Source organism: Oncorhynchus mykiss, chromosome 29, assembly GCF_057628025.1.
Source record: "Oncorhynchus mykiss isolate SJ-2025 chromosome 29, ASM5762802v1, whole genome shotgun sequence".
NCBI lineage: Eukaryota > Metazoa > Chordata > Actinopteri > Salmoniformes > Salmonidae > Oncorhynchus > Oncorhynchus mykiss.
The window spans coordinates 26,307,733-26,323,024 of record NC_143050.1 but is presented as its reverse complement, the minus strand read 5'-3'; the positions used below and the strand labels follow the sequence as shown (position 1 = coordinate 26,323,024).

Here is a 15,292-nt window from a genome sequence, read left to right as displayed (position 1 = left end):
AAATTGAGCTCAGGTGCATCCTGTTTCCATTGATCATCCTTAAGATGTTTCTACAACTTGATTGGAGTCAACCTGTTGTAAATTCAGTTGATTGGACATGATTTAGAAAGGGACAACTCGGTCTATATAAGGTCCCACAGTTGACAGTGCATGTCAGAGCAAAAACCAAGCCGCGAGGTCAAAGTAATTGTCTGTAGAGCTCAGAAACAGGATTGTGTCGAGGCATACATCTGGGGAAAGGTACCAAAAAATATCTGCAACATTGAAGGTACCCAAGAACACAGTGGCCTCCATAATTCTTAAATGGAAGAAGTTTGGAACCACCAAGACTCTTCATTGAGCTGGCCGCCCAGTCAAACTGAGTAATCGGCGGAGAAGGGCCTTGGTCAGGGAGGTGACCAAGAACCCGATGGTCACTCTGAGAGTGCTCTAGAGTTCCTCGGTGGAGATGGGAGAACATTCCAGAAAGACAACCATCTCTGCAGCACTCCACCAAAAGGCCCCTAAAGACTCTCAGATCATGAGAAACCAGATTATTAGGTCTGATGAAAGCAATATATTGCTCTTTGGCCTGAATGCCAAGCTTCACGTCTAGAGGAAACCTGGCACCATTCCTACGGTGAAGCATTGTGGTTACAGCATCATGCTGTGTGGATGTTTTTTAGCGGCACGGACTGGGAGACTATTCAGGACCAATGCAAAGATGAAGGGAGCAAAGTACAAAGAGATCCTTGATGAAAACCTGCTCCAGAGCACTCAGGACCGCAGACTGGGGCGAAGGTTCACCTTCTAACAGGACAACGACCCTAAGCACACTGCCAATACAACGCAGGAGTTGTATTGCAGGAGTGGGCCACACATTCTCTGAATGTCCTTGAGTGGCCCAGGAAGAGCCTGGACTTGAATCCGATCTAACATCCCTGGAGAGACCTGAAAATAGCTGAGCAACAACGCTCCCCATCCAACCAAACAGAGCTTGAGCGGAGCTGCAGAGAAGAAAGGTAGAAATCTCCAAATACAGGTGTGCCCAGTTTTTTTTCTCCACCTTTATTTAACCAGGTAGGTTAGTTGAGAACAAGTTCTCATTTACAACTGCGACCTGGCCAAGATAAAGCAAAGCAGTGCGACACAAACAACAAACAGAGTTACACATGGAATAAACAAACATACAGTCACAACAGAGAAAAAGTCTCTAAACAGTTTGTGCAAATGAGGTAAGATAAGGGAGGTAGACAAATAGGCCATAGTGGCAAAAATAATGAAAATTTTGCAATTAAACACTGGAGTGATATATGTGCAAAATATGAATGTGCAAGTAGAGATACTGGGGTGCAAAGGTGAAAAATACAAAATAAATACAAAATAAAAGAATAATAAATAACAGTATGGGGATAAGGTAGTTGAATGGGCTATTTACAGATGGGCTATGTACAGGTGCAGTGATCTGTGAGCTTCTCTGACAGCTGGTGCTTAAAGTTAGTGAGGGAGATATGGGTCTCCAGCTTCAGTGATTTTTGCAATTCGTTCAAGTCATTGGCAGCAGCGAACTGGAAGGAAAGGCGGCGAAATGTGGAATTGGCATTGTGGTTCGACCAGTGAAATATACCTGCTGGAGCGCATGCTACGGGTGGGTGACCAGTGAGCTGAGATAAGGCAGGGCTTTATCTAGCAAAGACTTATAGATGACCTGGAGCCAGTGGGTTTGGCGACGAATATGAAGCAAGGGCCAGCCAACGAGAGCATACAGGTCGCAATGGTGGGAAGTATATGGGGCTTTGGTGACAAAACGGATGGCACTGTGATAGACTGCATCCAATTTGCTGAGTAGAGTGTTGGAGGCTATTTTGTAAATTACATCGCCAAAGTCAAGGATCGGCAGAATCGGCAGTTTTACGAGGGTATGTTTGGCAGCATGAGTGAAGGATGCTTTGTTGCGAAATAGCAAGCAGATTCTAGGTTTAATTTTGGATTGGAGATGCTTAATGTCTGAAAGGAGAGTCTGGAAGGAGAGTTTACAGTCTAACCAGACACCTAGGTATTTGTAGTTGTCACGTATTCTAAGTCAGAACCGTCCAGAGTAGTGATGTAACTAAGTCAGGTTTGTAGGCCTCCTTGCTTGCACACACTTTTTCAGTTCTGCCCACAAATTTTCTATGGGATTGAGGTCAGGGCTTTTGTGATGGCCACTCCAATACCTTGACTTTGTTGTCCTTAAGCCATTTTGCCACAACTTTGGAAGTATGCTTGGGGGTCATTGTCCATTTGGAAGACCCATTTGCGACCAAGCTTTAATTTCCCGACTGATGTTTGAGATTCTTCAAAATAGCCACATAATTTTCCGTCCTCATGATGCCATCTATTTTGTGAAGTGCACCAGTCCCTCCTGCAGCAAAGCACCCCCACAACACTGCCACCCCCGTGCTTCATGGTTGGGATGGTGTTCTTTGGCTTGCAAGCCTCCCCTTTTTTCCTCCAAATATAACGATGGTCATTATGGCCAAACAGTTCTATTTTTGTTTCGTCAGACCAGAGGACATTTCTCCAAAAAGTACAATCCCCATGTGCAGTTGCAAACCATAGTCTGGCTTTTTTAAGGCGGTTTTTGAGCAGTGGCTTCTTCCTTGCTGAGCGGCCTTTCAGGTTATGTCGATATAGGACTTGTTTTACTGTGGATATAGATACTTTTGTACCTGTTTCCTCCAGCATCTTCACAAGGTCCTTTGCTGTTGTTCTGGGATTGGTTTGCACTTTTCGCACCAAAGTACGTTCGTCTCTATAAATGTATATATCTGTATATACAGTTGAAGTCGGAAGTATGTGCAAAAGTACAATCTCACTTGCTGAAACCTTCACTCGTGCGCAGAAATTTAGAAACAAAACATGCCAATTTGAAAAATAAGCCACAGGAGTTTTTTGAGTGAGAATTAAGACGACTTTCGAGTAGTAAGACATGTATAAAAGCAACAGATTCCATTAATAAGAAGGGGCTAGAAGCATATTATATGGTGAGCTACCGAGTGGCTAGGACAGGCAAGCCCCATACTGTTGTCGAGGACTTTTTCTCCAAGATGGCGATCCAGTTAGGCAACTTTTGTCTTCGTCTTGTCATGTCCCATGTATATATCTTTTTATATATATTTTTTTCCATCGCATATATTTAAAAATATTTTTCTTAACCCCAACTACAACACACTCTCCTGCAACCTGCCTCACCCAATGTGGTATGGATCTGCTATTTTCTTTACTTTAGAACCGGAACCCCCAAGATAAGCTAGTAGTCAGCTAGCCACTGCTAGTGGTCATCAGCTAACCTTTAGCCATGATAACTCCTGCCAGTCTGCACGGCATGAATCAACCCAGAGCTTATCGGACCTCTTTTTCTCCATATCTCCGGATTCCTACCGCAAGCTCTGAACCTCTTCACCTGGATTATCGCAGCTAGCTAGCTGCTCTCCTGATTGGCTTCTCCTGGCTAACGTCCCTGTCCTGAGGCAAACACCAATTACCCTGGAGCTAGCCTATGCTAGGCCCATCTCCCGGCTAGCTGAAGAGGTCAATCAGCCACTCCTTGCGCTACAATACCTATTTTGCCATTTGGCCTGGACCCCTTTTATTGCCGATACGGAGCCCCGCCGATCCATTACAACTGGACTACCGACGTAATCCGCCCGAGGCGGTCTCCTGAATGCCCATCTGCTAGCCTGCTAGCCGCGGCCCGCTAGCTGTCTAGAGCATACTGGACTGTTAGCTGAAGTGGTCCATCAGTCAATTTCTTGGGCTACTATACCTATTTTGCTAATTGGCCTGGACCCTTTTACTACATGGACCCCTGCTGATCCATCAGGACTGGTCTGCCGAAGTAACCGCACGAGGGGCTACAACAGACTTCTTCTGTCGCGACATCCCTCTAAGGCCCTTCTGCTAGCCTGCCCTCCCCGGCCTGCTAGCTGTCTGAATCGCCGTGTCTCCAGCCCGTTGGACCCTATCACTCAGCTACACATGCCTCTCCCTAATGTCAATATGCCTTGTCCATTGCTCTTTTGGCTAGTGATTATTGTCTTACTTCACTGTAGATCCTCCAGCCCTGTTCAGATAACCCTCTTGTCCCACCTGGTTTAATTGATGTCTCTAGAGACAATACCTCTCTCATCATCACTCAATGTCTAAGTTTACCACCACTGTAATCACATCCTACCATACCGTTGTCTTTACATTATGCAATGAATCTATTCTACCGCGCCCAGAAACCTGCTCCTTTTACTCTCGGTACTTATAGCCCTTAGCCGTACACTTATCCTAGTCCTCCTCTGGCGATGTAGAGGTTAATCCAAGCCCTGCAGTGCCTAGCTCCACTCCCGTTCCTCAGGCACTCTCATTTGTTGACTTCTGTAAACAAAAAAGCCTTGGTTTCATGCATGTTAACATTAGAAGCCTGCTCCCTAAGTTTGTTTTATTCACTGCTTTAGCACACTCTGCCAAGCCGGATGTCCTAGTTGTGTCTGAATCCTGGCTTAGGAAGGCCACCAAAAACCCTGAAATGTCCATCCCTAACTATAACATTTTCCGACAAGATAGAACTGCCAAAAGGGGCGGAGTTGCAATCTACTGCAGAGAAAGCCTGCAGAGTTCTGTCTTACTATCCAGGTCTGTGCCCAAACAATTTGAGCTTCTACTTTTAAAAATCCACCTTTCCAGAAACAAGTCTCTCACCGTTGCCGCCTGCATTAGACCACCCTCAGCCGCCAGCTGTGCCTTGGACACCATATGTGAATTGATAAATAAATAAATAACAGTATGGGTGATTTTTGCAATTCGTTCCAGTCATTGGCAGCAGAGAACTGGAAGGAAAGCACGGCCAAAGGAGGAATGGGCTTTGGGTGTGACCGGTGAAATATACCTGCTGGAGCGTCACCCCATCTATCTTCAGAGCTCGTGCTGTTAGGTGGCCTAAACTGGGACATGCTTAACACCCCGTCCATCCTACAATCTAAGATTAATTCCCTCAATCTCACACAAATTATCAATGAACCTACCAGGTACAACCCCAAATCTGTAAACACAGGCACCCTCATAGATATCATCCTAACCAACCTGCCTCCAAATACACCTCTGCTCTCTTCAACCAGGATCTAAGCGATCACTGCCTCATTGCTTGCGTCCGTAATGGGCCTGCGGTCAAATACCCACCCCTCATCACTGTCAAAGGCTCCCTAAAACACTTCAGCGAGCAGGCCTTTCTAATCAACCTGGACCGGGTATTCTGGGAGGACATTGACCTCATTCTGTCAGTAGAAGATGCCTGGTTATTGTTTAAAAGTGCTTTCCTCACAATCTTAAATAAGCATGCCCCATTAAAAAAATGTAGAACCAGGAACAGACATAGCCCGTGGTTCACTCCAGACCTGACTGCCCTTGACCAGCACAAAAACATCCTGTGGCGTACTGCATTAGCACCGAATAGCCCCCGCGACAAGCAGTTAGCTAGCTTTTTCAAACAGAAATGTGCATCCTGCAGCACAAACTCTAAACAGTTCTGGGACACTGTTAAGTCCATGGAGAAAAAGAGCACCTCCTCACAGCTGCCCACTGCACTGAGGCTAGGAAACACTGTCACCACCGAAAAATGCAAGATAATTGAGAATTTTTCCACCTTTCCACCTAGCCACCCCAACCTTGGTCAACAGCCCTGCACCCCCCACAGCAACTTGCCCAAGCCTCCCCATTTCTCCTTCAACCAAATCAGATAGCTGATGTTCTTGAAAGAGCTGAAAAATCTGGACCCCTCAAATCAGCAGGGCTAGACAATCTGGACACCCTCTTTCTAAAATTATCAGCCGAAATTGTTGCAACCCCTATTACTAGCTCTTCTACCTCTCTTTCGTATCATCTGAGATTCCCAAAGATTGGAAAGCTGCCACGATCATCCCCCTCTTCATAGGGGAGACACTCTAGACCCAAACTGCTACAGAACTATATCTATCCTACCCTGCCTTTCTAAGGTCTTCAAAAGCCAAGTTAACAAACAGATCACCGGCCATTTCGAATCCCACCGTACCTTCTCGCTATGCAATCTGGTTTCCGAGTTGGTCATGGGTGCACCTCAGCCACGCTCAAGGTCCTAAACGATATCATAACCACCATCGATAAAAGACAATACTGTGCAGCTGTATTCATTGACCTGGCCAAGGCTTTCGACTCTGTCAATCACCACATTCTTATCGGCAAACTCAATAGCCTTGATTTCTCAAATGACTGCCTCACCTGGTTCACCAACTACTTCTCAGTTAGAGTTCAGTGTGTCAAATCGGACAGCCTGTTGTCCGGATCTCTGGCAGTCTCTATGGGGGTGCCACAGGGTTAAATTCTCGGGCCAACTCTTTTCTCTGTATACATCAATCATGTCACTCTTGCAGCTGGTGATTCTCTGATCCACCTTTACGCAGACGATGCCATTCTGTATATTTCTGGCCCTTCTTTGGACACTGTGTTAACTAACCTCCAGAAGAGCTTCAATGCCATACAACTCTCCTTCCGTGGCTTCCAACTGCTCTTAAATGCAAGTAAAACTAAATGCATGCTCTTCAACCGATTGCTGCGTGCACCTGCCCACCCATCCAGCATCACTACTCTGGATGGTTCTGACTTAGAATATGTGGACAACTACAAATACCTAGGTGTCTGGTTAGACTGTAAACTCTCCTTCCAGACTCACATTCCTATTTTGCAACAAAGCATCCTTCACTCATGCTGCCAAACATACCCTCGTAAAACTGACTATCCTGTCAATTCTTGACTTCGGCGATGTAATTTACAAAATAGCCTCCAACACTCTAATCAGCAAATTGGACGCAGTCTATCAAGGTGCCATCCGTTATGTCACCAAAGCCCCATATACTACCCACCATTGCGACCTGTATGCTCTCGTTGGCTGGCCCTTGCTTCATATTCGTCGCCAAACCCACTGGCTCCAGGTCATCGATACGTCTTTGCTAGATAAAGCCCTGCCTTATCTAAGCTCACTGGTCACCCACCCGTAGCATGCGCTCCAGCAGGTATATTTCACCGGTCACCCCCAAAGCCCATTCCTCCTTTGGCCGTGCTTTCCTTCCAGTTCTCTGTTGCCAATGACTGGAACGAATTGCAAAAATCCCCCATACTGTTATTTATTTTTCTCCTTTGCACCTCATTATCTCTACTCTACTCTCATTCATCTTCTGCACATCAATCACTCCAGTGTTTAGTTGCTAAATTGTAATTATTTCACCACTATGGCCTATTTATTGCATTACCTCCCTTATCCTAATTCATGTGCACACACTATATACAGTGGGGCAAAAAAGTATTTAGTCAGCCAACAATTGTGCAAGTTCTCCCACTTAAAAAGATGAGAGAGGCCTGTAATTTTCATCATAGGTACACTTGACAGACAAAATGAAAAAAAAAAAAAAAATCCAGAAAATCACATTGTAGGATTTTTAATGAATTTATTTGCAAATTATGGTGGAAAATAAGTATTTGGTCAATAACAAAAGTTATCTCAATACTTTGTTATATACCCTTTGTTGGCAATGACAGAGGTCAAACGTTTTCTGAAAGTCTTCACAAGGTTTTCACACACTGTTGCTGGTATTTTGGCCCATTCTTCCATGCAGATGTCCTCTAGAGCAGTGATGTTTTGGGGCTGTTGCTGGGCAACACAGACTTTCAACTCCCTCCAAAGATTTTCTATGGGGTTGAGATCTGGAGACTGGCTAGGCCACTCCAGGACCTTGAAATGCTTCTTACGAAGCCACTCCTTCGTTGCCCGGGCGGTGTGTTTGGGATCATTTTCATGCTGAAAGACCCAGCCACGTTTAATCTTCAATGCCCTTGCTGATGGAAGTAGGTTTTCACTCAAAATCTCACGATACATGGCCCCATTCATTCTTTCCTTTTCACGGATCAGTCGTCCTGGTCCCTTTGCAGAAAAACCGCCCAAAAGCATGATGTTTCCACCCCCATGCTTCACAGTAGGTATGGTGTTCTTTAGATGCAACTCAGAATTCTTTGTCCTACAAACACGACGAGTTGAGTTTTTACCAAAAAGTTATATTTTGGTTTCATCTGACCATATGATATTCTCCCAATCTTCTTCTGGATCATCCAAATGCTCTCTAGCAAACTTCAGACAGGCCTAGAAATGTACTGGCTTAAGCAGGGGGACACGTCTGGCACTGCAGGATTTGAGTCCCTGGCGGCGTAGTGTGTTACTGATGGTAGGCTTTGTTACTTTGGTCCCAGCTCTCTGCAGGTCATTCACTAGGTCCCCTCGTGTGGTTCTGGGATTTTTGCTCACCGTTCTTGTGATCATTTTGACCCCACAGGGTGAGATCTTGCGTGGAGCCCCAGATCGAGGGAGATTATCAGTGGTCTTGTATGTCTTCCATTTCCTAATAATTGCTCCCACAGTTGATTTCTTCAAACCAAGCTGCTTACCTATTAGAGATTCAGTCTTCCCAGCCTGGTGCAGGTCTACAATTTTGTTTCTGGTGTCCTTTGACAGCTCTTTGGTCTTGGCCATAGTGGAGTTTGGAGTGTGACTGTTTGAGGTTGTGGACAGGTGTCTTTTATACTGATAACAAGTTCAAACAGGTGCCATTAATACAGGTAACGAGTGGAGGACAGAGGAGCCTCTTAAAGAAGAAGTTACAGGTCTGTGAGTGCCAGAAATCTTGCTTGTTTGTAGGTGACCAAATACTTATTTTCCACCATAATTTGCAAATAAATTCATTAAAAATCCTACAATGTGATTTTCTGGATTTCTTTTCTAATTTTGTCTGTCATAGTTGAAGTGTACCTATGATGAAAATTACGGGCCTCTCTCATCTTTTTAAGTGGGAGAAACCTGCACAATTGTTGGCTGACTAAATACTTTTTTGCCCCACTGTATATACTTTTTTTCTATTGTGTTTGTTACATTCTCCAGTTTCTGTGTTGTGGTTTGTTATGTGTGTGTTTCAGGACGGTGTCCTGAAATCCCCTACAGCTGATTGATCAGCCCCATTGATTGGAGAGCTGACCCCGCCCTCTCGTCAGAACACAGCTGTTGTCAATTACCAACACTTGTTTACAGCTGTATATAAACCAGTGTTCTGTTGCTCAGGGGATATTTGATTGTGATATAGATTGCAGAGAGATCATTGCAGAATGCATTTTCTGAGAGAGGAGGTGGGTATGTGGGTAAGTTACAGTGTTAGTTGTTGCTGGGAGCAGTTGGTATGTTCTGTAAGGGGAAGGCACCTAGGGAGTGCTTAGGCAAGAGGCCCGCGGGCATACATATACCCGTAGTATATTCACTGTCTAGGCACACTAGGTAAGACCTGGGCTGTATATTGGTTAGCGCACCAGGTGGTGCTAAGTTAGATAGGTAGTGGGTAGGCCGGTTAGATAGGAGAGGGTAAGTTAGATAGGTAGTGGGTAGGCAGGTTAGATAGGAGAGGGTAAGTTAGATAGGTAGTGGGTAGGCAGGTTAGATAGGAGAGGGGGACTTTGACATTTACTTTCTTTGCTTTGGTTCCGTCCAGCCCCTTTTCCCCATATTGCCGTTTGACGGAATAAATTCCTTGTAAATGGTACCACTCTCTCTGCCTTTTGTCATCCTTACTCGCACCTACAGTCCCATACCTCTTTCACTTCACGGAGAGTTGAGTTGTGGCAGGGTGTTGCGTTCCCTCTTCATAGAGTCGTGCGTAACAGTTATTGACTGTATGTTTGTTTATTCCATGTGTAACTCTGTGTTGTTTGTGTCGCACCGCTTTGCTTTATCTTGACCATGTTGCAGATGTAAATTGGAACTTGTTCTCAACTAGCCTACCTGGTTAAATAAAGGTGAAAAAAAAAATGTAATTCTTCCTGCTGCTGCGGATATGGCTGGGACAGTGCTGGGGGAAAAGGCCCAAAAAACTATACAATGCCTTCATCAAACAACACTGTTTCACGACGCATCAGTGACATGGCAGGAGATTTTTTTTAAACAATTACTGCTTCATATACAAGCCAGTGAATTCTATGCGTTACAGCTGGATGAGTTAACAGACGTGGCGGGCCTGGCACAGCTCCTTGAAATGGCATATTTCCTCCTCTTCGTCTGAAGAGGAGTAAGGGTCGGACCAAGATGCGGCGTGGTAAGTGTTCATGATGTTTATTTTAAAGACATAAACTGAACACTAAAATACAAAAACAATAACCGTGAACAAACCGAAACAGTACGGTGTGGCGACAAACACAGACACGGAAACAAACACCCACCAACAAACAGTGAAACCCATGCTACCTAAGTATGATTCTCAATCAGAGACAACTAATGACACCTGCCTCTGATTGAGAACCATACTAGGCCGAAACATAGAAATCCCAAAATCATAGAAAAACAAACAGACTGCCCACCCTCATGCCCTGACCATACTAAATAATGACAAAACAAAGGAAATAAAAGTCAGAATGTGACACTCCTGGTATGTCTGTTATGTTTACGGGGGTCAATTAAGGAAGACATCCTCTTCTGCAAACCACTGGAAACCAGGACAAGAGGAGAGGATATTTTTAAAGTACTGGACAGCTTTGTGACATCAAATGGACTTTGGTGGTCAAGATGTGTTGGTATCATTACTGATAGCGCAAAAGCCTTGAGAAGGAGACATAGTGGAGTGGTAATGTACGAGCAAGCAGTTGCTCCCGACGCCACTTGGGTACACTGCAGCATCCACAGAGAGGCTCTTGCTGCCAAGGTTAATGCCTGACAGCTTGAAAGACGTTTTGGACACTACAGTGAAAATGGTTAACTTTGTTAAAGCAAGGCCCCTGAACTCTTGTGTATTTTCTGCACTATGCAATGATGTAGGCAGCGACCATGTAACGCTTTTACAACATACAGAAGTGCGCTGGTTATCAAGGGGAAAAGTATTGACACATTTTTTTTTTTTTTAATTGAGAGACAAGCTTAAAGTTTTCTTTTATGACCATAATTTTCACTTGTCTGACCGCTTGCATGATGACGAGTTTCTCACATGACTGGCCTATCTGGGTGATCGCCTGAATCATCTGAAGCTAGGATTACAGGGACTCTCTGCAACTATATTCAATGTGCGGTACAAAATTGAGGCTATGATTAAGAAGTTGGAGCTCTTCTCTGTCTGCATTAACAAAGCACAGATCTTTCCATCACTGTATGATTTCTTTGTGTGCAAATGAACTCAAGCTTACAGACAATGTCAAATGTGATATAGCGAAGCAGCTGAGTGAGCTGGGTGCGCAATTACGCAGGTACTTTCCCGAAACGGACGACACAAACACCTGGATTCGTTATCCCTTGCTTGCCCTGCCTCCAGTCCACTTACCGATATCTGAACAAGAGAGCCTCATCTGTGAAAATTGTACTGTATTTAATCAGAAGCCACTGTCAGATATCTGGATAGGGCTAAGCTCAGAGTTTCTTTCCTTGGCAAATCGCGCTGTTAAGACGCTGATGCCCTTTGCAACCACGTACCTACGTGAGAGTGGATTCTCGGCCCTCACTAGAATGAAAACAAAATACAGGCAGAGACCACATGTGGAAAATGATTTAACACTGAGACTCTCTCCAATACAACCCAACATTGCAGAGTTATGTGCATGCGTTCAAGCACACCCTTCTCATTAACCTGTGGTGAGTTATTCACCATTTTTGACGAACAAATAAGGTTTTATATGTAAGATGGCTGGGCGAGTAAGGTCTGGACGAGTGTCTTGTTGGTCTGGGCGTGGCGTCTGTTGATCTGTTGCTCCTGTGTGAGGTGTTGGGGCTGCGGTTGAGGGCGATGTCCTTTAGGGTCCGGGCGAAGGTGGGCACTACTGCCTTGTACAGGTGGACGTATACAAGGCAGTGTTCTCTCTCCCTATGCTCAGAAAATAGGAAGCAGAGGCTTCCAAGTTTCACCATCTGGTAAGCTCTCTCTCTTCATCGCTCTCTTGTTTGGATTGACCTCCAGGTTGCTCAAGGCAGATGGTGGGAAGGAAGGGAAGTTGCAACCGGTTGCACAGGAATCTCCTACTACCTTTTTAAGCTTGAATACATCATCCCTCTCAATATACTCTCACTATCATGCTGTTATGACTTCTGCTGTAGGAGCGCTGCCCCCAACAGTCCTTTAAAGCTGCAATATGTAACTATTTGGGGACCTGACCAAATTCACATAGAAATGGCTTGTTTTGTCACATAAACTGAAATTAGGCAAACTATTAGAATTTTAGCAAACAGAAAATGCCAGTGCGATTTCTACATAGGTGCTTATGTTAAAGGTGCACTATCTGTGTCTTGCACAGCTGCAGAGGCCCGGTTCCCAAAATAAACAAGGTGGAAAAACAGACAGGGCCACACATAAAACACCAAACAAAAGTTGAGAGAGCTCAGAGGAGAGAAACATGGTGTGATGATCGGAGTGTCCCCTCTTCGTTTGCATCTGGGGCCTGCTTGGTTTCAGAGCACACTGTGCCCATCTAACTTGATTTCAAGATGTGGAGACAAGAGGTAGAGGGACAGGGAAATTATACCCAAGGAGAACAAAGTGCTGCTATCAAATGCACATCCCAGCGATGGTCCCTGGGAAGGCAGGCTGCAGACCCCTGGACCCTCTGAAGACTCATTTACTGCCTCTCTGAGATCTCCTCCGAACAGCGCAACATAAAAGTCTCCAACTGTGATGGATTCATAAAGGCATGCTTAGCCTGCGTCTGTCGAGGCTACCCGGGGCTTCAGACAAACATAAACAGCATAGTCTCTGTTGGCAGCAGGGCCGCTTATGGAACATTCATGTGGACTCAGCCTCCATGTGGACACAGCTGATTTAATTTCATCTCTTCACTATCCCCCTAATAGGCTTTTCTTTTTACTCTATATTGATACTCACCCAAGACAAGGACTCAACTAAGTGAATCCCCTTTGCAAAATGAAACACCTGCAAAGTTTACTAGCAGCTGTCCATGGAAACCCTAAAGTGTTCTCTGCTAACCCTAATGGGATGTAGGGTTGACTATACCCGTCACACATTCTTAAGTGAGGGACTCAAGGCTGTACTTATTACTGTCCATAAATTAAGTAGTGCTTCAACTGCTGAACATATTATTATGTGTCAGTGGGTTTGAACGTGTGCATGCAACTGATTGACCTGTGTGTGTGTGTGTGTGTGTGTGTGTTTCCTCCATGCATGTCTTCCGTGCTGCTTAATGTGTTATGGTTCTGAGTCTTTATGACTAATTATCATGTCTATAGAAGGATTAGGAGTGGTCTGTCTGACTGTTTGCTAACCGCCCCAGACTATGAGCACCAGACAGACCAACTGGTCAATGGCTCCAGTCTCCTCCAGTTTCTGTGTGACACAAACATCACGATGGTCGGTTGGTTGGTTGTGATGCTCGTTATTCACCATGACCACAATTTCCTCCATTGCAAAAGGCCTCATGACAAACGGAACAATAACGGAAACAATAATACTAGCATCCACCACTTCCACCCTGGTGAGACCAAAATATGTGCCGCCCGCCTAATACGAGCCAGCTGTGTTCTGGGTGGGGGGAATTAAAACATGGCCTATACAAGTCCAATTGCCAATGGGAGTACAGACACTCAGGGAAAGTATGTGGTGCTGGCCAGATGATATTTGTCAAGTCATTCTTGTTTAGGAAAGATGCAAAAATAACAATGCCACTGATTAATAATGTTTGTTTTTTTAATGGTAATGTGAATTCTGAACTCATGAAAGTATGGTCAATTTGGTTAGAACGAGCTGCGAGTCAAACAATGTATAGGTGAGAAGGGTTTTAACGTGGCGACAACTCAACAGACTCCGTCTCTGAGGCTGATGTAAAGGGCAACAGCAACACTTACAACAGAGAAGTGAACAACAGAACAAAAACAAAAACATCTGTCTTTTCTCCTATTTTCTCCTTAATTTCTACCTTGTTGTTTAGCCTACTTTTCATTTCACCCGTGGAATGGTGCAAAGCCATAGTAAATCTGGGCCCGTATTAATAAAGCGTCTCAGAGTATGAGTGCTGATCTAGGCTCAGTTCTGCCTTTTAGATCATAATGAATAAGATTACATGGACAGCGGGGACATGATCCTAGATCAGCACTCCTACTCTGAGAGGCTTTATGAATATGGGCCCAGGTCCAAAGTTTTTTAGGTTATGGGATCTTACTTGTAGAGGCTGTCGGGTTCCAGGCACTTGAAGACCAGCGAGTAGAGCACAGAGTGAGGATGGTCTCCATTCCTCCGACCTGCAACCACACAGGACGAACCCAAACCTGAGAACAGGTCATCCACCAGACTTAACACCTCACCTACCGGAGATGGGAGGAGAAAGAAAGAGAGAAAGAAGGAAAGAGTGAGACAGAAGATGTAGAATGAGAGAAAGTGAGAGAATAGATGTATGAAGAGGAAAAGACGGAAGGAGAGACAATCACAGGGTTAATAAACTTACTGTGCATTGACCATGTTGGAACCCATGTCCTGTTCCTCTTAAATAAAGTGGCAAATCTACCAGAAAGGCCACAAGTTTGCTGTTTTGTCCTAACATGCACTCTCACCTATTGTTCTTCGGTGATATGTTTTACAAAACAAACACATGCCAAGCTAGCCTTGGTCACATGGCACATGTTTCAACAGAAAACAGACACAAGTGCAATGAAAAGTAATGAATTAAGTTTTAAGAGGGAGATTCTTTCCAGCATCGATCCTTCCACTTGGCGCTTAATTGTGTTCCAAGTCATTCCGAGTTTCACTTCAGCTCAGCCCAGAGGGAAAGATTTCTGAAGCACAAATCCTGAGGCAAAATGAAATCAGACTTCCTCTGGCAGCCGGCCCTACACAGTACATTATAGAACCGTAAGAAAACAGGACTTTTCTCCTTTATGGCCACATGGTACTGTTACAATGATATCTCACTGAGAACCCCTGTGTCTCACAAACACCAGTTCACAAGTTGTGAAATATCTTTCATGTCAGCTTAAGGGAAAATAATGACACACTTGTTCATTCAGACATGCACCAAACCGTTTCCAGCGCTCAGAGGGGTGATGGAAAAGAGAGAGAGCTGTCGAAACAGTTTAAAAGCTCTAAAATGTTGGGGATTTCAAACGATTTCTACAAGATGTAAAGGGAGCTTAGCTTCAGCTTATGACATGCAGGCCAACTTATAAACACAGGGAATATGTCTGTCCGGTGGGGCAGGAGGATATGGTAAGGAGGGTTGCAAAAGTGAGGAAAGAAGTGAACGG

At 44.7% G+C, this 15,292-nt stretch overlaps 1 protein-coding gene across 1 annotated transcript in view; it reads right to left on the bottom strand.

Annotated features, from left to right (window-relative positions):
- The window catches only part of LOC110509815 (astrotactin-2), a 471,341-nt gene that overhangs the window by 23,972 nt on the left and 432,077 nt on the right, over nt 1–15,292 (bottom strand). Inside the window, exon 20 of the mRNA XM_036967227.2 lies at nt 14,215–14,356. Coding sequence (XP_036823122.2) covers nt 14,215–14,356 — 142 coding nt within the window. The remainder of the gene's footprint in view (nt 1–14,214; nt 14,357–15,292) is intronic.